This window comes from Gossypium hirsutum, chromosome A11 (assembly GCF_007990345.1).
Source record: "Gossypium hirsutum isolate 1008001.06 chromosome A11, Gossypium_hirsutum_v2.1, whole genome shotgun sequence".
Classification (NCBI taxonomy): Eukaryota; Viridiplantae; Streptophyta; class Magnoliopsida; order Malvales; family Malvaceae; genus Gossypium; species Gossypium hirsutum.
Window position 1 is genome coordinate 9,572,243 of NC_053434.1, and position 26,573 is coordinate 9,598,815.

The following is a 26,573-nucleotide window of genomic DNA, read 5'->3' on the forward strand; positions in this document are numbered from 1 at the left end:
GCCTACGTCTCGGGCACTACAATATATTTCACTCCAAAATACAAGTGAAACTTTACAAATAGGGAGAGAGAACAATGCCTTAAGTAGAGAATGGCAAATGTGGGATGATGAGAATGAGCAATGGTTGGCCTATTTATAGTTGAGATTCAAGGGCCACCTTGCAAAGTCCCTATTCACTTAGGGACCAAAAATTGCTATTATCCCATGCCCAACACTAAATAAATATTTGGTGCCCATAACTTTGACCTTTCCAAGGTATGGGTAGGTATGGGAAAGGTATGGGCAAGGTATGGGGTATATTCTAATATTCATGCTCTCCCTGGAACCATAAAACCCATACTTGTTCCTCCAGTTAGCTCCCAGCCTGAAATGAATGCCTTTGTCGCAATCACTCGATCCATGTCTTCCATCCGCCATGTGTTCAAGTCATTGGTAGATAGTAACAGGCCCAGGGAATTGGTCGTTGATCTTCTTACCACTGATGTTTTGGACGTTGCCATGGAATTTAACATTCCATCCTATGTATATTTTCCTTCCTCAGCTTTGTCCTTGGCTCTTATGTTTGACTTGCCAACGTCAGACGAGACTGTCTCCTATGAGTTCAAGGACCTTCCGGAACCGATGAAATTACCAGGATCCGTCCCGGTTCATGGTAGAGATTTTCCAGAAGAGCTGCAAGATCGAAGCAAAGATGAATAGAAGTGGTTGCTTAACCAGGCGAAGCGATACCGTATAGCTAAGGTATGATATTGAATAGCTTCAAGGACTTGGAGCCAGGAACCATCGAGGCTTTACAACTGGAGGAACCCGATAAGCCTGCTGTATACGCTATTGGGCCACGCTTACAAACCGGTTCGAGTGGTGGGATTGATGAATTTGAGTGTGGTAAATGGTTAGATAATCAGCCGAGCGGCTCTGTGTTGTTTGTTTCGTTTGGCAGCGGGGGTACTCTCTCCTTGGATCAACTCAACGAATTAGCCTTGGGCTTAGAAATGAGTGAGCAAAGATTTTTATGGGTTGTAAGACCACCGAATGAAATGTCTGCTATGGGCTCCTATTATGATTCACAAAACAACAAAGAACCTTTGAGCTTTTTGCCATAAGGGTTTCTGGATAGAACCGAAGAAAAGGGTTTAGGGGTGCCATCTTGAGCTCCACAAATGGAGATTCTGGGTCATGGTTCAACTAGTGGGTTCTTGACCCATTGTGGGTGGAATTCGGTCCTTGAGAGCATAGCCAACGGTGTACCTATGATTGCCTGGCCTCTATATGCAGAGCAAAGAATGAATGCGGTTCTTTTGACTGAGGGCATAAACGTTGCATTGAGGCCAACAGTTAACCAAAAGGGTGTTGTGGAACGAGAAGAAATAGCAAAGGTCATAATTAAAGTGTTTGATGAAGGGAGATCAAGGGTTGATCATTCGTGAAGAAATGAGCAAGTACAAGGACGCTGCTGCCAAGGCTGTAAGTGAAAGTGGGTCATCAACGTAAGCACTGTCCCAATTAGTGGTCAAATGGAAGGAAGATGACAACATATGATATGAAGTCCAATTTTCCTTTCCATCATCTTATATTTACCAAGTTTGAAAGTGCTTTAACATTTCAATGATTGCAATATTGTGTAAACTTAAGTGGCAAATTAAACCTCTCGAATCTCAGCTTTTCAACCCCAAATAATTGATAAAAAGCAAAATCCAAATAGCCATTTCTTACTCTCCAAAGGTGATTGTTTTTGGTAAAGATAGAATATTGTGAGGCCTGTATCTATTCAATTATTCTAAAGAAAAGATTGGTGGTAAGTGATTGTGCGCGTATAATATAAGCTGTGCGCCACTATAACTCTAATGGTGCTTGGATTGGATGAATGTTTAAGGTTATTAGGAATAGGGTTGCCTTATTTTAAGTTTGTTGCGTTGCATGCCGATCCAATCTCTACTTCCACATTATTGCTCCAATAACTTAATGGTTTATATATCCAATCCACCTTTTAGTTATGCTTGCCATCATGAAGTGGTAAGGCATAAGTCAAACGTTACATAACACCATTTTGATAACTATTAACTAAAAGTCAGTCCAGAAATGGGGAAATTCATGATTACAGAAAAGATAAATTTAATAAATTCATCATACAGTCGCTGATTTCTTTTTTCTTTTTTACACGTTGTAGAATAACAAGCCGCTGCAATACCAAAACAGCTGAAAAGTAGCTTCACGTATTTCATGCTTAGATTTATATTTGTTTTCTTTTTATTTATTAATTTACTTTTTACATAGTACAGTACGATGTTGGTTTCGCTCCACTCCATTTTTTCCCATCCATTAATATTCAATGCATATTTAATCATCATTTATGAATTAATTTTTACATTTAATAGATGGATCAAATCCTACGAATAATGATAATTATTACATTGAATATTAATGAATGAAAAAGTAATGGAGTGAATCTTATCCCATTTGTTACTCTATGATTAACTTTTCAATTTTTTTTTTTAGTTTACATGTAAAATTTCAGTCACAACTTTTTACTCCTTTAATCTAATAAAACATAAACTAATTTAAATAAGTTTGAATAAAAAAATTTATTATCTAAGCAAAGTTAAATACTGTTAATTATTTTCCTTCTCCAAATTGTAATACAAAAAAGTAAAATTATTATTATCTTATTTATACTCTATTCAACTCTTAATTGTTTATGAAATTACTTTTTTTAAATATAATAATTTATTTGGCCCTTCAATTTTAAAAAAATTATTTTAATTATCATTTAATTTTTCATCTCTTTCCGTCTTTACACTTATATTGTTTGTTAAATCACCCAAAATGGATGAAAGAGTTAACATTTGTCAATTTTATTGATATGTCATCCACGTGTATGCCACGTTAACAACTAAGTAATTTTTAAAAAATATATTTTTACACAGTTTTTAATAATGTTAATCATTTATTTAATATTTTTAAAAAAATTTAAAAATTAATTAATGTGTATGTCATATCACATTAGTTTTTTTATTTATTTTGGGTAGATTTGACAAATAAGACAAATTCAATAGCTAAAAAGAGATAAAAGTTTAAATAGAGGAGTAAAATGACTCTATTTTTTTTTTTGTAAAGTTCGAAGACCAAATAAATATTATGCCTAAATTTTACAATAGATTTAACTTTGCTTTTTTATACTGAAATTAAATTTATTCTTTCTAAAATACACATGTATTTTGTAGAAATAATATGCAGGCGTATTGTAATTTTTTTTACCCACTCACGTATTTTGTTTGTACCAAAATGAAAGAAACTTCTTATACTTGTCATGAATAGATTTTTTTTTTACTAAAGTTACTCTAATTTCAGTTTTAAATTGTATTATTTATCTTATATCTTATTTTATATCATGACAAATTATTTTTAATATTTATGTAATAATTAAAATTTTTCGGAAGTTAGATTTTATAATAAATTAAATATAATGAAGGAAATTAAAAATGTTCTTCTTAAAACAATAAAAATATTTTATTGCTACGTATTGATTATTGACCATTACATATTGATTCAAATTTGATTCCCATCTCCATTATTGACCTTAAAAAATAAGGGTCCGGATCACACGTGTGCAATACTACCTGCTCCTTCTCAATTCAGACCAAGTTGCTCCACTTCGAAGCGTCTAGCAACCTTAACGACTGTCTTTTTTTTCTTTTTTTTTTTAAAAGGGTCCAAAATGATAGGAAAATAGATAAAAATTAAAAGTAATAAAGAATTGATACGTACTACGTTCTTTCTCTCAAATAACAGTATACTTTTCAGCCAACATAATTTATTAGTTAATTAGCAACTAGGGTTTATCGAAATGAGCAGACATCAGGGATTGTGGTCGTTTTTATTAGCAATAATTAAGAAGTGGGGGCACATAAATTGCTTATTTTTGCATCATCTTTTCATCACCGTACCGTCATGACAGGTTTGGTTGCGACTGCATGGACATAACGTTTATTATTTTATTACCTTGGAAATTGTTTACAAAATGATTGAAGTCCTATTTTTTTTTCTATCCTTTGGATTAATAGTCTCATCTGTTTCCGAATCCTTTTAATTAATTAAAAATCGTCAATCTTTCCGCAATTTGAGATAAGATGTCAAGTACGGCTTCATGTTAGGTTAATGGGTAAATTTCACTTTTAGTCCCTTTTAAAATTTAATAATCAATTTCACTCTTTTAGTCTTATATATATATGTATATTTATCTGTCCTGAAAATTAATTATTTAGTTTAAATTTTTTGAAATAAAAATTTAAAAAAATTTGTAATTTTTTTTCTTAACCCCCTACCCAACATTCTAGCTTCTTGTCTAATTCGTAGCATGTCATCCAAAATTACAATAAATTAAAAGTCAACTACTTTTTTTTTTTGCCAAAATGTCTACAGTTTTATTGTTGGGTCCGAGGAGTATGAAATAATTGACTAAAAAAATTATTGATATTAATGTTCAGATTCTAATTTTATATAAAATTTTAAACACAATAGCTAAACATTTTCCATTATTTTTTTAACTTTTTTAAATAAGAACATCACTATGAATAATAATTAAAATTATCTTTAGGAATTAAAAAAAAATCTAATGCCTAGCTCGAAAGCTGAAACCAAGCAATTATTATTTGTGTTTGCGGGCCGAGTTCAATCCATCCAACAATGATTTGAGTTAAAAGCTGCACTTTTTCACCATAACAGCTCGAGAAAAGGACCCAAAAGAAAAAAACTCAAAACATAAAATAAAGAAATGCAAAGAAAAAGTTTTTATATAACATAAGCCTTACGTCTGAACTGACATCACTAGGTCCACTCTCCATAATATTCCATTTGTAATTAAAATAGCTGTAAATCCCTTTCCTCTAGAAATTCTATTCCTCATCTCATCTGTCATCACTATTCCTCCACATATTCTTTTAACAATCAAGGAGAAATTATAGGTTTTTAAGTAGATATACTCCATTAATCAACCCAACCTTGTATTGTTCTACAAATTCATTTCTACCACCAAAAACAAACAAATAATTCCACAATCTCACTCCACCCATCCATTTAAACCTCATCTTTCATCTTCTTTTTCCTTCATACCAAACACTTCACGAGAAAAACAGAGAAAGAGTACTTTCTTTTTTCTTCTTCTTTTGGTTCTGTTTCACTGCCATGGCGAAAACGCAAACACCCCATATAGCGATTCTTCCTAGTCCTGGGATGGGTCATCTTATTCCACTCGTTGAGTTCGCTAAGCGATTTGTACAGCAACACAATTTCACTGTCACTTTTGTTATCCCCACCGCTGATTCTCCTTCGAAAGCTCAAATATCAACCCTGGATTCCCTTCCCAGCTCTATAGATTATGTTTTCCTTCCTCCTGTTGACTTGAGTGACCTCCCTCAAGACGCAAAGATTGAAACCGTGATTTCTTTAACGGTGGCTCGCTCTCTGTCGTTCCTTCGGGATGCTTTGAAGTCGCTGGCTGCAAAGACAAAACTCGTCGGTTTGGTGGTTGATCTTTTTGGGACAGACGCATTTGATGTCACCGGAGAATTCAACCTCTCGCCGTACATATTTTACCCCTCCACGGCCATGGCCTTGTCTCTGTTTCATGACCTGCCGAAGCTTGACCAAATGGTTTCGTGCGAGTACAAGGAGTTGCCTGAAGTGAGGATTCCAGGCTGCATACCTATTCGCGGCAAAGAACTGCTGGACCCGGCTCAAGACAGGAAAAACGACGCTTACAAATGGTTGCTTCATCATGCAAAGAGGTATAGATTGGCTGAAGGCATAATGGTGAACAGTTTCGTGGAGTTGGAAGCAGGAGCAACGAAGGCGTTGCAAGAGAAAGAACCCGATAAGCCCCCGGTTTACCCGGTTGGTCCACTTGTTAACTTTGACGCGAGTAACAAAGGCAAAGCTGATGGGATGGATTGCCTGAAGTGGCTAGATGAGCAGCCACATGGCTCGGTTTTGTATGTGTCTTTTGGGAGCGGTGGGACCCTGTCTTCCAACCAGCTAAACGAATTGGCGGTGGGGTTGGAGATGAGTGAGCACCGATTCTTGTGGGTTGTAAGAAGCCCAAACGATAAGGTTGCTAACGCCACTTTTTCAGTGCGGAGAGCCAGAAGGACCCTTTCGATTTTCTACCAAAGGGGTTTCTGGAGAGGACAAAAGGGCGGGGTCTAGTGGTGCCATCGTGGGCACCACAGGCTCAAGTGCTGAGCCACAGCTCTACCGGAGGGTTTTTGACCCACTGCGGGTGGAATTCTACTCTGGAAAGTATCGTTAACGGGGTTCCTTTGATCGCCTGGCCGCTCTACGCTGAGCAAAAAATGAATGCCGCGATGCTAACCCAAGATATTAAAGTGGCACTGCGAACAGAACCCAACGAAAACGGTTTAGTTTGCAGAGACGAGATTGCAAAGGCTGTTAAGGGTCTAATGGAGGGTGAAGAAGGGAAAGGTGTTCGAAATAGAATGAAGGACCTGAAGGAAGCTGCGGCAAAGGCACTTTCTGAAAATGGGTCTTCCACCAAGGCACTTTCCGAGGTGGCTACTAGGTGGAGGAACCGTACAGCCATCTAGATTTTTATGCTTAATATATGTTTTATATATAAATTTATCTTCACTTCTCCTGTAAATGGTCCAGGCCATCTGTTTGTAACTACAGGTTAGCTTAGCCTATATGTTTAAATGTTAAGAGTTTCTTGGGAGTTTCTGGTTTTAAGTTCTTTCATCTCCTCCTTTTTTAACTATTTCCCTTACATAATGAAGTGGGTGGGATTGGTGTGGCCGATGGCCACAGTGACGTGTTGCATTTTAGAGTTGGAAGTTTGAATGGGCATCCAATCATGCCAAAGGGGTGGACCCAACGACCGAAGAAAAATACTTGTTGCAACACATCTTAGTGATGGCCTAGCATTGATTGAAAGTAGGTGGAGTGGCATTGACATGAAATTAATTCATTTTTACAATTTATATTTAGATGGTTTTAAAAAAAAATTCGATTTTATACTCTTCTAAGTATAATCTATCTTATCCGTCACTTGTTAGTGTCAAAAAATGACCAAAGAATCCAGATATTACCTGTCTCGTCAATTCTACACTTCATTCACGGGATATTCATTTTTTTAAATGGAAGAATGTCTGCAATAGACCTTTAAATTTTACATTTTTTAGCGTTCATATATATTTTATATTTTATCAATTAAATTTGTACTTTTATATTAATAGAGTTAATTGTGCTGAAGTGGTATTGTTAGTCAACCCAGTACCATCACATTGCAGCCTCTCAATATATCATATTTAAACATAAATCAAAAAAATCTTTAAAAATATATAAATTAATAAAAAATAAAATTTTTCACATCAACAATAAACTCCAATAACTGATTGTTTTAAATATGTTTTTAGTAATTTTATATATTTCATTTTTTACAAAATATTAGGTTATTTTTATTATTGTGAAATTAAAAATATATAAAATAATAAAAAAATATTGAATAATTTTTACATCAACAATGAACCTAAACAGATGGTTATCCAAATTCAAATGTATCTGAAAAATTATTTATTCAAATTCATCTTAATTATGCTTTTTAGTTCTTTTATGTATTTATATATTCTTTTTTTATAATTTTTTATATTTTTTTCAAAATATTATAGACTTTTTATACATTTTTAATTGTCTATATTTTTTTATAAATTTATTTTTTATATATTTTAAAATAAAATAACCCAAAACTGATATTTTATAAATAAAATAAAATATAAGATTACTAAAATTCCATATGAAATGAATCTGGACAACCACTTGTCTAAGTTTATTCTTGACGTGAAAAAAAATATTTTTTATTTATATATTTTTATTTTTTTATCTTTTTAAAGTTATGTTCAACATGTTGGTATACTAAGAGACTGCCACGTAGTATCATCGGATTGACTTGTAGTGCCATGTCAACACAAATTAATGGTGTTAGTGCGAAGATACCAACTTGGTTGATGGAATATAAGTTCGAGTGCCAATTAAATACAAATGAACAAGTTAAACATGCAAAATATATATTAACTTTTTTATAGTAACGAAGTTAGAAATTTTAGTAGAAGGGACATAAAATTATAAAATTTTGAGGTATTAGAGTTAAATTATTTTTAAAAGGAATTAAATTAAATAATAAATTTTTAGAAGGCATAAAAATATAAAGTTTCTCATTTATCAAAGGATTAAAAAAATTAACGTAGGTCTGCTTTACTAGCACATCTTTGTCTGCTCTCTCTGCCAGGTTTAGGGTTTTATTTTTTAGGTTTTTTGTTTGCTTGTTTGCAGTGATAATTCGATAATTTTTCTTCATTCTTTTACCAAATTAATACACATAGTTGAATTTCGATCAACATTATGGAATCAGAATTCGCTGGTCTCACTATCAATGAAGAGGAGGAAGCAATTCTTCAAGTGCAAATCGAACCGAATCCAGAAAAAGGAAGTGGGGGCTTATCAATTAGGGGGCTGTTTTTTAACGGCTAGCATTATACACTTTCCAGAAATGAAGAGTACCATGGCGAATTTATGGCACCCAGTAAAAGGGGTTCAAGTCCGATATCTGAGGGAAAAAAGGTATCTGTTTCAATTTTATCAGGTTATGGATATGGAGAGGGTTATAAAAGGGTCACCATGGACCTTTAATAATCATTTATTGTTGTTACATAAACTGCAATGGGGGGAGAACCCATCCAAAGTTCCATTAATTTATGCACATTTCTGGGTACAAATTCATGCTGTTCCTATAGGGTTTTTTTCTGAAAATCTGGCAATACAATTGGAAAACTTTATAGGTACTTACATGGAATATGATGGCTCTAATCTAATGGCTCTAATCTAGGGAAGGAAAACAAGAATTTTATGAGAGTTACAGTCCAAATTGATGTACGACGTCCTTTGAAAAGGAAGAAACAGATTATGTTTTACGGGAGCTGTTCATATGTTAGATTCAAATATGAGAGATTATCATTGTTTTGCTTTTACTGTGGTCAATTAGGTCATAGTGATTCTTTTTGTGAAGCAAAAATAGCTTTAAGGGTGGAAGTTGCTGAGATGGGATGGGACTTATCATTACGAGCACAATCTCGTAGAGCTCTAACGATGATTAGTGTTTGGCTTCGAGAAGAAGGAGAGGGAGAATGGGGTGACAACAGGGAGGGAAGACAAATTCTAGGATATAAAGGAAAGCTAGATCCAATACTGGGTGTTAATTTGGAAGGGAGATTATCTACCGTATGGAAAGAAGGGGGAAATTCAAGTGCTGGTCAATTCCATACTTTAATAGAACATGATCTTAAAGATGACGTGTTAATAGAGGAGGAAGAAAAAAGAGAGGTAGGGGGAGATTGAAGATTTATCGGCTAAGGAAGAGTTTAATACCTTGGCAATAAGAAATAGAAGAGGAGGGGAAATTAATCACTTAATATCGGCGACTGCCAAGGGGCAAGCCGACCAGGCGCAATGAAAATCTTAAGTTGGAATGTCCGTGGCTTGGGAAATCCATGGACAATTCGTAGACTTTGGTACTCACTGAAGTTATACAATCCCCAAATGGTCTTCTTTATGGAGAAAAAACTCGATAGGTGTCAAATGGAACGAGCTCGAAGAAGCTGTGGTTTTTTTAATGGCATTGAAGTTGATTCAAATGGATCTAGAGGTGGATTAGGTTTGGCTTGGAGGGGGGACAGTAACGTTAGGCTGCAAAGTTTCTCGAAAAGACATATTGATGTGATAATAGAAGACGAAGGCGAAAGAATCAAATGAAGGTTTACAGGTTTTTATGGATCTCCTTATTTAGAAGGTAGAGATGAAGCATGGAACCTTTTGCGGCAATTAGGCAATGATGGAGAGATCCCATGGGTGGTGTGTGGACATTTTAATGAAATAATGTATGGTTTTGAAAAGAAAAGAGGTATGCCACGAGAGGAGGAGAGAATGAAAGCTTTTCATACAGTGTTGAAGGATTGCAATTTGATGGATTTGGGATTCAGTGGAAATTGGTTTACTTGGGAGAGAAGAAACTACCAGAAACGAATATCCAAGAACGTTTGGATCGGGGAGTAGCAAATACAGATTGGTTTTCTTTGTTCCCTGATTTTCAAGTCCAGCATCTTCCTCACTCTTTCTCAAACCATTGTCCACTACTCATTACCACGAAAAGCGATGTTATGCAGCGCACTCAAAATCACTTCAAATTTGAAGCATGGTGGGTTTTAGAAGAATCTTTTTTACTGAAGTTAGAAATATTTGGGAGATGTCTGAAGGTGATTTATTGAACAAACTGGATAGAGTTAACGCGGGTCTCAAGAGATAGACTGACCAGATTTGAAATAGTAGAAACGGAAAGAAGGCAGAGTTAAATGCCAAACTGGCTAAATTGTTGGAATCCGAGAGGAATGATGAAATATAGGAGGAGCTCATCGATACAAAAATTCATCTCAATCTGGAGATTGAAAAAGACAAGCGATATTGGGAACAAAGGGCACGAGTAAATTGGTTGAAATTAGGGGATAAGAATACAACTTTCTTCCACAAACAGGAAACACAGAGAAGATAGAGGAATTTTATTCAGAAAATGCAGTATGAGGATGTGAGAGAAATGAACGATTTAGAAAACATGGAAGGGATAGCCAATTATATTTTCAACAATTATTCTCAGCAGATAGAAGGGGTAATTATGATTATATTTTATCAAGAACTGATCGTTGCATTTCTGACGAAGATAATTTTAAGCTTGAAGTGAGATACACAGAAGAGGAGATCGCAAGGCTTTAGTAGAAATGGGCCCCACAAAAGCCCCAGGAGAATATGGTTTTCCAGCATTATTTTACCAAAAATGTTGGCCAATTATTGGTGCAGATATTATATCTTTTTGCCTTAGCCAACTGAATAGAGCCAACTGAATAGAGGTATGAACGTTAGCAATATCAACAAAACTAATATTGTACTAATACCGAAAATATCAAACCCCTCGAATATTTCTCAATTTAGGCCAATCAGTTTGTGCAATGTGCTTTATAAAGTGATGGCTAAAGTTATTGCTAACCGTCTACGAACTGTGATGGATAAATGTATTAATTTGGCGCAAACTGCTTTTGTACCTGGGAGATTAATTTCTGATAATGTGTTGCCGGCCTATGAACTTCTCCATACTTTAAAGTATAAGAGGGCGGGAAAGAAGGGGTTTATGGCGGTGAAACTTGATATGAGCAAAGCGTACGATAGGGTTGAGTGGTCCTTTGTGGAAACGGTAAAGAAGAAATTGGGATTTGATTCAGATTGGGTTGCTTCGCTAATGAAATGTGTCAAAACAGTATCATACTCGGTGGGATTAAATGGTTATATCGGTGAAATTTTTTTTCCCATAAAGAGGACTACGCCAGGGAGACCCTTTAAGCCCTTTTTTATTTTTGTTTTGTGGGGAGAGTTTATCAAGTCTTATGAAGCTGGCAATGCAAAGAAATCTGATTAGAGGAGCCAAGGCAAGTAGGAGCGGTCTGCAAATTTCTCATCTACTGTTTGCTGACGCCTGCATTTTATTTGGGGAAGCTACTGAAAGAGGCGCAGGTTCATTAAAGCAGATTTTACATGAATATGAAAAGTGCTCAGGGCAAAATATCAATTATTCAAAATCTACTATTTTTTTCAGCACGAATACGCAGGAGGAGATCAAAAGAGTAGTAACTAGAGTGCTAGAAGTACGCAGTTCAACTGATCTGAAAAGGTATCTAGGTCTACCTAATTTAGTAGGTAGAAATAAAAAAGCGTCTTTTCAAAATTTGAAAGATAGACTACAGAAACGGATTGATAATTGGAGCATAAAGCATCTTTCTCAAGGTGGCAAAGAAGTTTTTATCAAAACGGTTCTACAATCTATTCCTACTTACTCAATGGCATGTTTCTTGCTTCCTAAGTCGTTATGTGCCGATTTGGAGGGCATAATTGCGAAATTTTAGTGGAGGAAAAATAAAGACAGAAAGGGTATACACTGGTGTACATTGAAGGCTTTGTGTTCGTTAAAAGAATATGGAGGTCTCGGTTTCAGAAAACTTGATAAGTTTAATATCGCATTACTAGCTAAACAGTGTTGGCGTCTTGTTAATTATCCCAATTCTTTGTTAGCTTGTGTTTTGAAAGCTAAATATTATGCGCAGTCAAGTTTTTTAAAAGCTCATTTAGGAAACTCACTTTCACTTACCTGGAAGAGCATCTGGTCAGCTAAAGGATTGTTGGAAAAGGGCTTATGTTGGAGAGTTAGCAAGGGGGATAGTATCTCGGTTTGGTCAGATCTCTGGGTACCGGGTAGCAATGAAGATAGAATACAAAATGTAAACAACATTGAAAATATAGTGTTAGTTTCGGACTTAATTGATGATGAAAATAGAAGATGGAAGACTGAATTAATTGCCAATACCTTCCAAGAGAATATTGTTAGAAGGATTATGCGGATCCCCTTGGCAAAGTCACCCCACGACGATTTTCAAGTTTGGAGGGGAGAACCATCAGGTAACTTCTCAGTGAGGAGTGCCTATAAATTATTACAGGAGTCTACTCTTAATCCTAGTAATCATATACAGGCCGATACTACAGCTTTTTACAAAAAACTATGGACCATGAACATGCCATCGAAAATAAAAATTACAATGTGAAAGATTTATTGGGATTTTATTCCCAATTTTTTGAATCTCAAGCTGAAAAGAGTTGCTGTTGAAGATCTATGTTCGAGGTGTCAGCCAAGTGGGGAGAACATCAGCCACATTTTTCGACAGTGCCCTACATCGATAGAAGTATGGAGATGTTTAAATTCTATATGGATACTCAATAATGATTCTCAAAATGTATGGGAGTGGCTTACTTGGGTGTTTAGTCAAGGTACAAAGGAGCAATGTCGGCTCTTCTGCTGTTGGTTGTGGTTAATCTAGACAAACCGTAACAAGTTAATATATGAAAGGAAAATCACAACAAGCAGAGACATATCAAAGCAAATCTTCAGTTTTATCTCAGAGTTGAAGAGAGTAGAGGAAAAAGAGCTTATCTTGGAAGAAGGCAGGAGACCCGAATGTCATGACCAAAGGACGTCCGTGGCTATTTACTTTGATGCGGCTTTTGATCAACAATCTTTCCGTTCGGCATCAGGGCTAGTAGTACGAGATGTGGTGGGCAACATTCTGGCATCCAAGTCGGTGCTTCATTCCGATGTGGCGTCTCCGTGATTACAACAAAGTTAAGGATCGACTTGGGTTTACAGGTTCTAGAAATAGTAATAGATTCAAGATTGGTGATTATAAAATGTCAGAGTGCAGAACAAGACTGATCGATGATCGAGGCAATCATAAGAGATATTCAGAGTACGAAAAACCATTTTCAAGATCTTCGATTTCGTTTTATTCCAAAGACAGGAAACTATTTTGCCCATTTCATAGCCAATGAAGCATTAAAAAGGGGTGAAGGTCAATACTTGGAAGGAGACATCCCAAGTTCCGTGCGGATCGCAATGGAGAAGGAGCATCTGAGAATCGCAAAGTGAAAGGCTTGTAGCGTCTATGTATAAGGATTTTTCAAAAGAAAATGCTGAAGAGTCGCCTCTCTGATAGTGTAGCAGAAAAGTAAAAGATCGGAAATGATTTGCTACAGAGTAACAGCTAGGTCGGTGATGTGAATAGGCTCTGTTGGTTACAAGAATCGATAGAAAGTAATGGTTACCAGCTGTTTCTGACGACTGGTTTTTGAGTTAAGTGTCATTTTTTGCTTTTATTTAATTTATTATTAAGTCTGGTTTTGGGCCGTTCTAATTAAGGCCTGGTTCTTTTATTTTCTTTTTAGGATTGTAGTGTTGGTGTCAATCAAACTCAGCAGACAGATTTTTGTATTCTATTTTTATTTTTTTAATCCAGTCGAGCCATTCAAAAAAAAGATTAAAAAAATTATAAATATTTTTAAAAAAAATACCTTCACTTATGTTGGTTTTTTGAATTTTTTAGATGTTAATTATTTTAAACATATACTTTTTGAGATTTTAATTTCTTACCCCACTTTTAATCTACATGCCCAAAACACCAAAATAACTTTTTTTCATCACACTGTCCAAACACATTTTTTCTAAACCTAAAATTTTCCTAACATCAAATAATAAACTAAAACTATGATTTGCACTAGACTTCTGACAAAAAACCGGAAACATTGATGATCAAACACCGTTTTTGAGATGAACAACAACGTTTTCATAGCCATAACCTCTTTCTTACATCTGCTCTTAAGTAATCCAAGGTCCCAATGCAAAAGCATAGACTGTCTGCTGCATTCTTGCAGGCAATCAAACCCAGAAGAACAGTTGAAGCACACAAAGAGAAAGGAACTTTTGTCAACAAACAATGAGCTCCCATGTCGTGATACAATTCCTACAGCAATAAAAACAAACCACATAGACAAACAGCACACTATATTAGTCCGTACGTGTATTACTCATTAAACTCTAGATAGATTTGCATAGTGCTGGTAATTTACTCGTTAACCTTCATTTCGGAAAGATAAACTCGGCTCTCGATGATACTGCCACCAATCCAAAAGCCATGCATAACCATTAGCCCAACATCAGGCTTCTCATCGGATTCATCCATTATCAAATTCTTTACTACGCTTTCCATATAAACCTCTGAGTACTCACTTCTCCTTTTAACTTGAAGGACTTTCGGGTTCCTCTATTTAGATAAAAAAAATCAAAGCTTAGAAACGATATTGTTAAGAAGATAACTGTGATCCTCAAAAAATTAGTTTTCATAGAATGTGGACATGAATAATATCTTAAAAATAAAGTTTATCACCAATAAGTATTGAGTGTAATGGTAAAGAAGCCATAAATTTTAAACATAGATCGTAAAGCAGACACGAAAACTTAATCATCATATTTAAATTCTCTAAATTTTTTTTTAATTTAACTCCGAATATATTTTAATTATTAGCGTTAGTAATATGCTGATTATGGTTTTTGTGAATACATCCATCTTTGGCAACATATTGGCGTATACCAATCTAAAGAAAGGAGACATTGTGAAAAGGACATTGCAGGGTAAAATTTCAATATCAATTTCTTCTAGAATAGATGAGTATAACATTCATGATGACATCAATTAAGTACCTCTGACACTCGGTGCTTCTTGTCTTTTTATTGCGATGTAATCAAGAGGGGGATATTTTCCTTTAATTCTACTTTCGTTTCATCCAATCCAACATTACCGTCTGCCACTGGCAACCTAGAAAATTTCGTACACAAAACATTATCAATAATTTTCTCTTCTAAAAATTAGGACTACTGACGTGTCAACATCGATTTCATTTGTGGTATCTACTGCTCGAATAGATTATGGTACCTAATATTTAAGTTTAATTAAATTAAAGTTAAAAACAAAGGTTGGAGACAAGCCCATTCACTCTGTAAGTAACGAGAAGTCTACAAACAATGGCATGTGCAAATGCAATGCCGGGCAAGCATGCTTACCCAAGCAGAGTCATTTTCTTGTTTTCTTTGAAGTTAAGGAATTTCTTATATCCATTTATAAAAATTAATATTTTTGAAATTTATAGTTAGAGTAAATTATTGAAATAGTTACTTTTGTTTGTTTCAGATTATATTTTAACTATATATGTTTGAAATGTTACGATTTAGTCACTTAAGTTATTGTATTGTAACATTTTACTCACTAAGCTATTTATTGTCATTAATGGTGTAACAGTAAGATTATGTGGCACGTCAAATTATTGTTTCAAACAAAAATTTTAGGTTAAATTATACAATAGGTCCCTATATTTTTCGTTTTAAGCAATTTAATTTTTTTCTTTTATATTCTTTTAACTTTCTTTTTTTTTCTTTATTTTCCATTCTCTTTTGCTTCTCCCTCTATTTTCTTCCCTTCTCCATCTACGTAAAAGAAAAAAATTAAATTGCTCAAAACTTAAAAAAAAATATAGGGACTAATTGTATAATTTAACTTAAAATTTTCATTTAAAATGATGATTTAAAGTGTCACGTCAGCTTGCCATTACACCATTAATAGAAAATAACACTTAGTGACAAAAATGTTACAACACAATAACATAAGTGACTAAAACGTAATATTTTTAAATATAAATAACTAAAATATAACCTAAGACAAACAAAATGACTATTTTAACAGTTTACCCTTTTAATTATTATTCTAAATTCAAATCTTCCTTTTAAAAATACCATCATTTTGGATAATTTAAGATTTTGTTGAGATATTATTTTTTAGGGGTTGGCAAAAGTCCAAACAAATATACAAGGGAAAGACAAAGGTTTCAATTTCCTCGTCCTGACTCCAGCATCATGTGGTCTGAATTCAAAGCTATTTTCTTCCCTTCAAAATACCCACGTTTTTCATTTTCACTAAAGTAGGTCGGTTCTTGATATTTGGGGGTTTTAGATCCAATAATAAATTGATTCCATTTTAAAATTATAAAATATAATACAATAAAAATTGAAAAAAATTTAAGCCTCTTCTAACCCTAGGCCTTGGAAGACAACACTTTCAAACAACCCCAAAATCAGGCTTGCAGTAAAAGTTAATGTATATTGCTATATTGTATATTTAGAGGGAGAGAGTAGCTGAAATTAATGTATCCTATCAAACAATATGGTTTTCTCATATATTATGTCATGCACGTGACTATGAGTAATATAGGTTGTCAATTTATATAACAAAGAAACCCAAAAAGGAATCGAGGACTCATTCATAGGCAATTAAGTAGAATTAGATGATAAATAAGGGTGAGTATTCGATCGAGTCAAGTTGAATCTGAGTTAAAAAAAATTGAATTAGTCAAGTTGACGAATCATATTTTAGTAATCGAACTCAATTTGAATTCTTTTCGAATAGAATTGAATCGAGTGAAAAAATTTTGAGTTTAGTCGAGTCGAGTTAACGAATCATATTACTTATACTCAACATGGACCGATTATTTAACTAGTAGATGAAGTACAATATTATTTAACTACATAAACAATATAATTGTTTAACCTTTTAACTTAATTAGTAAATATTTATAATAAAAAAATATAAGTTTGCCTTTAAACTTTAGAAAGGGTAAACATTTATCAAAACGACGTAGTTTTGCCTTTTCTTATTCGGATTTTCAGATAACTTGAATTGTATAATTCATATTCAAGTTAAGCAAAAAAATTTGATTTTTTATTCGAGTTGATCCAAATAACTTGATTAACTCAAACAACTCGAACTATTTAATTTAAAATTTAAATTTTTTTATTGAGTTTTTCGAATCGAATCGAATTTTGCTTAACCCTAATAGTAGATATGACTTTTTCCCCCTTATTATTCATCTTTCTTTTATTATTATAAACAAAACCATCAATTTTTGTTTGGCATTCGCATTATCCATAAGTAACTCATTACTTTATTATTCAAAAATACTTACATATAAATTAATAAACACATATCTCACTATTAATTTTAGTCTATTTTACTATATTTACTTTTACCGTTATAATAATGAACCTACCTAAGTAAAACAGTGGACAAGTAGTGACACATTGTTGAGGGGTTTAGCATCCAATGAGTTTATCTTTTCCTTTCTTTTTGGGTTTAAAGTTAGAATAGATTGTGACTAATCACCTACCCTGCCCGTTCTACTAGCTCCAACCATAATATGCAATCCAATGGTTTTCTTTCCAATATATGGTCCAGAAAAAGAAGAGCACATTAGACTTTTTTTGTTTTGCATTTTGGCAGTATTCCTTCTTTCCGAAATTAACTCAACCTATACAACACTATCTCTCTCTCTCTCTCTATATATATATTCAATGCTAAACTTAGCTTAACGAGTGTGTTTAAGTCAAATTTTATTTAATTTTCTAATATTATTTTTATTAATTTAAATATACCATAGTAATAAGTAATTACCATCTATTCAAAAAAATAAATTTTTGAAAACTTTAAGACATATTCTCTATTAGTAATTGTGGAGATTTGAATTATAAAATTATGGTTTTATATTCTATCCTATGAGACCTTTACAACGGAATATCATATACTCTAAATGGGAAATTTTCTGTTAAAGTGCACGTGGAACACACGAGACATTGGGTGGAAAGGCATTTGGAAGTATCAAGAACCTCATCGTGTTCGATTTTTTCTCTAGCTCGTTTATAAACAACGTTTATTCACTAACCTTGAACTTGTACGAAGAGGTCTTGGTCAAAATATGACATGCCCAATTCGCCATCACGAAACAGAAGATATTCTACACGTCCTAAAGGATTGTCCAACCGCTAAAGAAGTCTGGAGTTATTTTGTTTCAAGAAATAGCCGACATCAGTTCTTCTCTGGAAACCTGTTAAATTGAGTTGAGGCAAATCTAGAGAATAATGAGTGACGATTGTAGATAGAGGTGCCTTGGTCAACTATTTTTGGATTGATTTCATGGCGCTTATGGAAGAATAGAATTTTTTTTTGTTTTCCAAAGATCATCTTGGAGTTAGATGAAAATTATTAAAGTATCAGTCAGTTGGACAAAGCAGTATAAAGATGTATATAGTTGGGACCCGTTTAGCAAACAAAATTTAGTTTCTAAACTTTCTTTAGGAAGCCGATTAAGATGATAGGATTTTTTTACCTTTAGTTCTTACCTTTTCACTTTAATTCTTAACTCTTTTCTTTTTTACTTCAACCATTGCTTTAAAAATGATATTTTTTTGGATGACTAAAATGAAAGTGAGAATATAATGTGGTGTATATAGTTAATCGGCATTAGAGATTTAATGGTTAAGTAACTAAAATAAAAGTGCCTTAAAAATTAAGTGACGAAATTGTAAAGATTAAGTCTCCTAAAAATGAATTAATGTAACTCTAAACTAAACCCTTGGATAGAATGGTGTAATTGATTGGTATTTCAGAGAATTAGCAGAGAAAAGATAGGCCACCTTTAAGAAGTCACAACATCAAAGTTACTGCGATCATTATCAAAAGGATAATGATTGGAGAGCTAAAACCCATCATTTCCTTTAAGAAGATATCTCACATTTGTTTACAATCATTGCCTTACTTGTTAGGTAATCTAACACTCTCGAAGGTGAAATTTAGTTGTTTATAAATACAGTATTTGTATTACATTAAAGATATAATTTTTGTATCCGATAACCCATTTTGTTTTTAATTATACTTGCATCGAGTATTAATTTAAAATGGTGTGTTTATTTATTGTTAATTTTAAAATAATGATTAAATTTTATAATAATGTTATAACATAAGATAAAAAAATTTAAAACACACCCAACTAAATCTAAAAGTAAATGTTGATTAAAAGAGGCGCTTAGCGGAATCAAGATTGAAACTGTTGAAAAATAATGTTAACCAAATGAATTTGATTTAAATACTTCAGTGGAGACAACACTAAGTCGGAACAAAAAATCCTACACGGCCTAAATTTGGGGTTTTTCTTCAATTAGTCCACATAAAGCTAAACTTCACTGTTATAGATGATCGTAAAAGGCCCAGGCTGTTGGCCTATTTGGTGAAGTATTGGGTTTTCCTTTTATGGATAAAAGGCCCAGTCGTTTCTTTTTCCTGAAATTTCTCGATACTCAGGATTAAACTCTACAAACCAATTATTACCATAAAAATTTTCAATTTAGGCACTAATATTAGTATTCTTTTTCTATTTAGTCACTTGTTGTTAATAACAGAAATAATCACGTGGTCTTTTTCTAGCTGGTATAATATCATATTTAGTTCTCAATATTTTATTCTATCAATTTGACATATTAATCATAAATAAAAATTATAAATATTAAAAATATATCATATTTGAATAGGAATTATAAATGTTTTAATGTTAAAGTAGAAAATGTTAATAAAATAATGTGCAAAGTAAGGAGAGATAATACGCAATATTTAACTCGGTTTGGATTCTTTGATCCAACTCTCAGAACTTTACTTAAAGATTGATTTTATTCAACAATTTATCCAGATCAACTAGTGGCTAAAGCCCAAATTACCTTTACAACAACTAATATTTGCAACCCAATATTAAAGTTAAATTGTTCCAAATAAATCTCTTCAAAATAATTCTCACTTATATTCAATTAAACTCTCAAGAAAAATATGTAAAAGAATATCACTAATACTCAAAAAAAAAAATAGAAAAGTATAAATGCTAAAGGCACTACAAATACTGTCCACCAATATTGCTATCAAATTGCCAATATATAGGCTTGGTCATCACATTTTGCAACACCAAGATAATACCTTATCTTGGTTTTTTTCACCAGAAATTATCAACAAACAAACTTTGAAGAATAATCTAAAGAAAACATAAGCCAACAAGAAAATAAGCTTTCCCCACATTTAGGGTGTTGTTGGTTTGATTAAAGAAATTTATGACTTTTTATTGTCAATAATGTCAACCTAAAAGAACTTTGACGGAAACAAGCATTCATTTTAACATAAATTTTAACCGTTCATGAAATAATTGAAGATAATTAAGTTTCAAAGCTAGTTTAAACACATCATAAAACAATTAAGGGTTCTAACAATTTATTTAAAAATATTTCAGTTACAATAAAATTAGTTACAATATCTTTAATACAACAATAATATTTCGATACAAAACCTATTACATAACAAGAAGATATTAATTGTAAAATAAATTTTGCAATAATATAAATTATTTAGATGTTAAATTTAATGTTTTTCTTTATTTGTTGAAAGAAAATGTGTGAACATTAAAAAAAAAGTTACATGCAGGAAAAATGGAGCCTCCATTTAATTGTAAAATTTTGAAATATTTTTTATTAAAATTATAAATTAAAATGAAGATTTTAAAAATTAATTAAATATTAATAAAAAATTATAAAAACTCTAACATTTAGTGTATGGTGTTCATCCTATACCCATGCTATGAGACTATGCTGCAGGAATTTTATATTGGTGGTGCATGTGCGTCCGGTAGTGATTTGCTTTTCCCAATTATGTATAGGTATCAAAATAAATAAATAAATAAATATTTAAGAGTTAATTGCATTAAACATTCCTAAATTATGACTCTTATTTTAAATTAGTCCTTAAATTTTAAAATACTCTAGTTACATTTTTAAACTATCGATGTTTTATTAATAATGTCTTTTCGTTATGAAAATTGTTAATTTAACTGTTAAAAGAGATGTTAAATCTTATATGTTATAATTTAAAATATTTTTTTTTAAAATGACTATTGTAAGGATGAATGTTAAAAAAATCTTGATTTTTAGATTTTCGAAATTTTTACACTAACAAAAACAACAGTTCTCTGTCTTTTTGTTTTACTTCATTCTTGGTGTTAAAACTTATGTGGCAATATTTTACTTTTCTTTAAAATTTTCATTTTAAAATATATCATATAAGATTTTACGTGTCATTCAATGGTTAAATTAATAATTTCAATAACTAAAAGACCTAATTGATATAATATCAATAGTGTGAAGATGTCATAGAATGTTGTGAGGTTTGAGAGCTAATTCCGATAGAACGGGGGCCAAACCCATTCAGCCGTTGCCTACAAGGAATCTTCCTCTCTTACTCATATATTACATTTTCCCCAATTTGCTCTTATTCATTTAAGATCCCAGAAGGTCATAGAGAGCTCTGCATTGGATGGAGAGTAAGGTGTGCGTGACTGGTGCTGCCGGTTACCTAGGTTCTTCGCTTGTCAAGAGGCTCCTGGAAAAGGGACACATTGTTCACGCAACTACGAGGAATTTGGGTTACTTTTTCTTCTCTCTTTGCTGTCTTTGGTTCATCTGTCTGTTCGTGGCATCTAAGTTGTATGGTGCGACTTGCAGGAGATGCTTATAAGGTAGGGCTACTTAAAAGCCTCCCAAATGCAGAAACCAGGTTAAGATTGTGTGAAGCTGATATATACAATCCCAGTGAGTTTCAAGCAGCAATTGAAGGTTGTCAATTTGTAGTTCATATGGCCACCCCATTGCAGCACCTGTCCCAGAATTCTCAGGTTTCACTTTCAACTCTATTATTATATTATTATATGCTTATAACAGATCTTAACTGGCGTTTATGGATCCACAAGATACTATGTCCATTTTCTCATATTTAATGCATCATTTTATCAATCTATTTCATTAATTATATTTTCTTTATTTAAATATTACCTTATAAAAAGGTAAAGAGTGGAAGGGTTTGGGCAAAGTTATTAATTCGAAAAATACACTTAATCAAAAAAGAAGGCATGTTTTGAAAATGTGCTGAGCCTCGGATAATATTTTTTGGCCCAGGTCCGACCCAAATTTGTAAAAAAAAACTGTTATTTTTTTCACTATTTTATTTATATTTTCTCATTATTTTACTGTTATTTTATTATTATGTTGCTACCATTATTATGTTATTGTTTGGATATTGTATAGCTCTTATTTTATTATTAATTTTGCTACTACTTTAGAGACATTTGCTTATTAAATTGCACATATTTTAGTGATATATTTTAAATTTTTTATGTTAAAAATAAAATAAAGAAATTTGATGCAAGCTTGCCAGTCCCGAGTTTTAGCATTTTATCTAGGTCGGGCTTGAGCAAAAAATTATGTCCATTTTTTGGGCCCAGCCCAACCCAAACCTATCAATCGGGCCTAGAATTTTGTTAGGGCCTAACCCAACCCATGGACAACTTTACATGGAGGTTTAGATTGCATTTTACCCCTCCACTAAAAAATGGATAAGCTAGTCATTGTTTGTTAATTAAAGAAAAAACTAGTAATTCTTTTAAAAATTTTATTCATTTCTGTTGTTAAAAATATGTTCATCACATATGTTATTTCATCAACCACACCACTTTTTAACAATATAAATGGATGAAATTTTTAACAAAAAGATCATTTTGCCCTTTGATCTAATGTATTGAGGCTAGCTTACTCATTTAATGAATAAAAAATAAAATAAAATATAATCCAACTCTTAATACAAGAATTTTCATATTACTTTTACTAATAGTACCTTAAGAATTATTTCATTATTGTCAAAAAAAAATTATAATTTAACGACAAAAGTATTATGTTGTAGGAAATAGGTTTAAATTCGAGGCAATGCAAATATAATATTAAAACAATTTGACACATAAAACATTTATTTTTACACTAAAATATTGCATTTACCCATGAAAAGTATTCATACATTAAATATACATGTGTGATATAAATATAGTACCAGTCGTCGGCATAAGTTTATTTCCATTTTTGCTTTAAAAACAATAGTGTGTATATATTAGATTATTTGAATTTGTTGTCATTAGTCAAATAGCAGAGACTAGCTCGTAAAAATACAACAAAACAAAACAAAATTATCAAATTAAATAAGAATAATCATGTGTTCTAGCATTTCTTTTATTAAGAAAAAAACTAATCACTTAAAAATTTACGCAAAATCTTGAACAAATTGGTCTTATCCCCTGTCACTTAATTATATGACATTCAGTTCAAAGATGCAACAGAGGCAGCAGCTGCAGCGGTGAAGAGTATTGTGGAGTGTTGCATTACATCAGGGACTGTGAAGCGACTCATTTACACTGCTTCTGTGGTAGCCTCATCAACTTTGAAAGAAGATGGCGAAGGCTTCAAAGACCAGTTAGACGAATCTTGTTGGACTTCACATGGAGTTGCTTTCGCCTACAGCACCGACCAGTTAATGGTAAAATCCTTGTATATCATGCCCATCCATGGAGATAAACAGTATGCACTTAATCTTTACGGTTTGGTATAAAACTGGCAGGCATATGCAAGCTCGAAAGCAGCTTCGGAGAAAGAACTGCTGAGGTACAACGGTGCGATAGAAATAGTGAGCCTGGCTCTTGGACTTGTGGGTGGAGGAACGCTTCTCTCCACCATGCCTGGAAGCGTGAACGTGCTGATTTCTCAAGTCACAAATAACAAAGCACTATACAACACCCTAAGGTTTTTGGAAGAACTGTTGGGGAAAGTTCCCATTTTGCACGTTGAGGATGTCTGCGACGCTCATATTTTTTGCCTCGAGAAGCCATCTATCAATGGCAGATTCCTTTGCGCTACTGCATATTTGAGCTTTGCTGAGATTGCGAGTCACTATCGAATGATATTTCCTGATATCCAGATACCTGATGAGTAAGTCATTAATGACCTATCATACTGAATTGTTTTACGTGTAACGCAGTCCTAATTTACAAATCCTGCATGCTTTGCTTGGTTTCAGGTTTGTGGAGAAGCTGGATAGAAAAATAGTGTGGGGTTCAACTAAGCTGAAAGATGCTGGATTTGAGTTCAAATGTGATGTCAAAACAATCCTTGAAGATAGTATCAACTTGGGTCTCAAGTTAGGGGAACTTAAACTTCCATCGTCTCCAATCTGAACACTCAAATTTATGTTTTGAACAATTCAATGAAATGCTGTAATCACTAAAACTATTGTTAAGCTACTTCACATATTTATCAACAAAAACATCGCTATCACATGTAAATTGAAGATTTAAGAAAATTTTACACGGATGGAAGGTTACAAATTACAACATTCTTTTTTCTCGTTATATAAGAAACACCCTCAAGCCAATTAAGACAGGCTTCAACCTGAGACAGATAAATTGCTGTCTACCGTCTCGTCACACTCATCAATGTCTTCTCTAATGCTGGCTGAGCTTTACCCTAACAAATTAGTGCACTACTTATGTGTGTCTCTTTTTCTCCTCAGATCAATAGAAGAATTCAGGGTTGTCAAATGGGAAGCTTGGATCAAATTCCAATTTATCAAGTGATGAGATATCCAGGTCTCCAATTGGCGAATTAGTAACCGAAGTTGGTGCGGAGATTATATCCGTAAGATCAGATTCGAAGCTGCCCATGTGACACGGTGACATCGAAAATTTGTTAGATTCAGATGTTGCCGGCGATATGAAAGCGGGAGAAATGTTTCCCATGATATCGTTTTCCATTAGGGCCTCAACGAACGAGCCATTTTTAACTTGTTCTGATTCAACAGGGAATGGAAATGAAGGGAAAATGTCCTCCCTATTGTCCAAGTCCTCTGTTTTAACCATAAGCCCCGATCCGAAACTCGAAAAGGCTTGTTGTGCTTGCTTTTGTTTCGCTTCAAGATGGTGCTGTCTTTTCCGAGAGTAGTTCCCTTCGTTTTCTGACTCTGTTGACACTGATACATAGGTAGCAGCAAAGTGAGAGGTTTGATTGCAAGTATGCCTTCCTCTATATTTCACCTCAAAGATGGTAGGGTCGTCGTTTGATTTTTGAACTTGCTTAATGGCTAAACAGCCCTGTGAGTGGCGATGAGTGCATCGATAATATCCCCTGAAAATTGTACGTGCAAAATTGAATGTTAGAAGCTATATAAAATACAAAAGAAGAGATTATTCGTGCACTACACTAAGCTCCAAGCAGATAAAAAACAGGGTAATGTGTCTTTATCGACACATTACAGACATTTCAATAATGTCAGCTAAGAAGGTTGGTATTCTAAGTGTTAAATATGACGATGTAACATTTGGACGAAGATAAAACAAAATTTGAAGTCCTCTTTTACTACTATGTACTCGGGTTTTACGTTTCTATTCGATGAAAAAAAGGACTAATTACTACGTACAAGATATAATCCCCATTTCCCACCCTGCCAATCTCTCTCTAAAGCTGCCTCTTAGTTTAAAGTATGTTCTCTTTTTTCTTTTCTTTTTTTTCTTTTATCCCTTTGTTGTTGGCAATTCAATGCCTTTATACGTCCCTCCCCCACCTACATGTGATGGCGTGACTAATGATGTGTCCTTTGGATAAGCCATGAAATGTGATTCTCGTAATTTTAAAGCAACAGTCTTTGTTTTTTTTTTAAAAAAAAAGGGGTTATACACGAAATAATAAAACTTTGGTCACCTGGGAAAATTTGATCCAAGAATAGCTTTCTGCCCATACTTTCGCCAGCAAAATCCATCATCAATTGGATTGTCTAATGAGGTGCCAGAGCAAACCCTAAGTTGTTCGGTCCACCCGGACGACGTTTTCCTGAAACAGGATCAAATGTTTCAAACATACATCAATTTCCTTCTCGTCACTTTTAAACAAAGCCGTAAAAAAGAAATGGTGGTGTAAGTCTTTTTTATTTATTTATATTTACCTCTTTTTATACACATCTCTTTTATCAGGGCTGCTATGGTCAATGGAAGGAAGGGATTCCATCGTGCTAAGTGAGGGCTTAGTTTCAACCACAAGACCATTGCAGTTCAGAATTGAAAGTGCGTTCTCATAGGAACCGAGTATTTTCTCAATCAAGACTAGGCGTGTTTGGTGAGACGAAGGAAGATGAAGATGCTTCATAAGCAGATTCGTCACCTCCCTCCCCTCTTTCAGCTCATTCAAAAGAGCCTCTTGCTCCATTAAAACAAATGTACCCAAATATGTGGTAAACTATAGGCGGCTCTCAACTCCCAACGGTGATAGTTTTACCTGGTTTGAGGTTTTACAACTACAAAAGGAAACAAAA

General features: G+C 33.4%; 2 protein-coding genes, 1 long non-coding RNA gene and 2 pseudogenes across 6 annotated transcripts; 3 read left to right on the plus strand and 2 right to left on the minus strand.

Annotated features, from left to right (window-relative positions):
• The window catches only part of LOC107907893 (hydroquinone glucosyltransferase-like), a 6,650-nt pseudogene extending 5,111 nt beyond the window's left edge, over positions 1 to 1,539 (plus strand).
• A 3,208-nt stretch (positions 1,540 to 4,747) lies between these two features.
• Positions 4,748 to 6,741, plus strand: LOC107909791 (hydroquinone glucosyltransferase-like; annotated as a pseudogene).
• Positions 6,742 to 8,231: 1,490 nt separating this feature from the next.
• Positions 8,232 to 14,783, minus strand: LOC107909792 (uncharacterized). Of its 4 annotated transcripts, XR_005904820.1 has the most exons (5): positions 14,565 to 14,766; positions 12,908 to 14,450; positions 12,467 to 12,825; positions 12,251 to 12,343; positions 8,232 to 11,581 (listed from the first exon to the last, which is right to left on the minus strand). It is a non-coding gene; the product is annotated as an uncharacterized lncRNA (long non-coding RNA). The 4 variants fall into 4 exon arrangements; XR_005904819.1 differs by lacking the exon at positions 8,232 to 11,581 and having other exon boundaries at positions 12,176 to 12,343; positions 14,565 to 14,764; XR_005904818.1 differs by lacking the exons at positions 8,232 to 11,581; positions 12,251 to 12,343 and having other exon boundaries at positions 12,449 to 12,825; positions 14,565 to 14,783.
• A 6,775-nt stretch (positions 14,784 to 21,558) lies between these two features.
• On the plus strand, positions 21,559 to 24,671 carry LOC107909793 (putative anthocyanidin reductase). The gene is made up of 5 exons (XM_016837445.2): positions 21,559 to 21,819; positions 21,899 to 22,068; positions 23,541 to 23,753; positions 23,835 to 24,202; positions 24,291 to 24,671. The coding sequence occupies exons 1-5, from the start codon at positions 21,711 to 21,713 to the stop codon at positions 24,445 to 24,447; spliced, it is 1,017 nt and encodes a 338-aa protein (XP_016692934.1). The 5' UTR covers positions 21,559 to 21,710; the 3' UTR covers positions 24,448 to 24,671.
• Positions 24,672 to 24,724: 53 nt separating this feature from the next.
• LOC107909795 (probable WRKY transcription factor 46) lies at positions 24,725 to 26,547 on the minus strand. Its single transcript, NM_001327022.1, is given in 3 exon segments — positions 24,725 to 25,393; positions 25,967 to 26,095; positions 26,208 to 26,547. Coding segments are annotated over 3 exon segments (999 nt in total). The 5' UTR covers positions 26,468 to 26,547; the 3' UTR covers positions 24,725 to 24,783.
• Between the last annotated feature and the right edge of the window lie 26 nt (positions 26,548 to 26,573).

Coding starts and splice junctions, on each gene's coding strand:
- LOC107909793 (XM_016837445.2), top strand. CDS start 21,711: ATGGAGAGTAAGGTGTGCGTGACTGGTGCTGCCGGTTACCTAGGTTCT. Junction 23,754..23,834: donor ACAGCACCGACCAGTTAATG/GTAAAATCCTTG, acceptor TAAAACTGGCAG/GCATATGCAAGCTCGAAAGC. Junction 24,203..24,290: donor GATATCCAGATACCTGATGA/GTAAGTCATTAA, acceptor GCTTGGTTTCAG/GTTTGTGGAGAAGCTGGATA.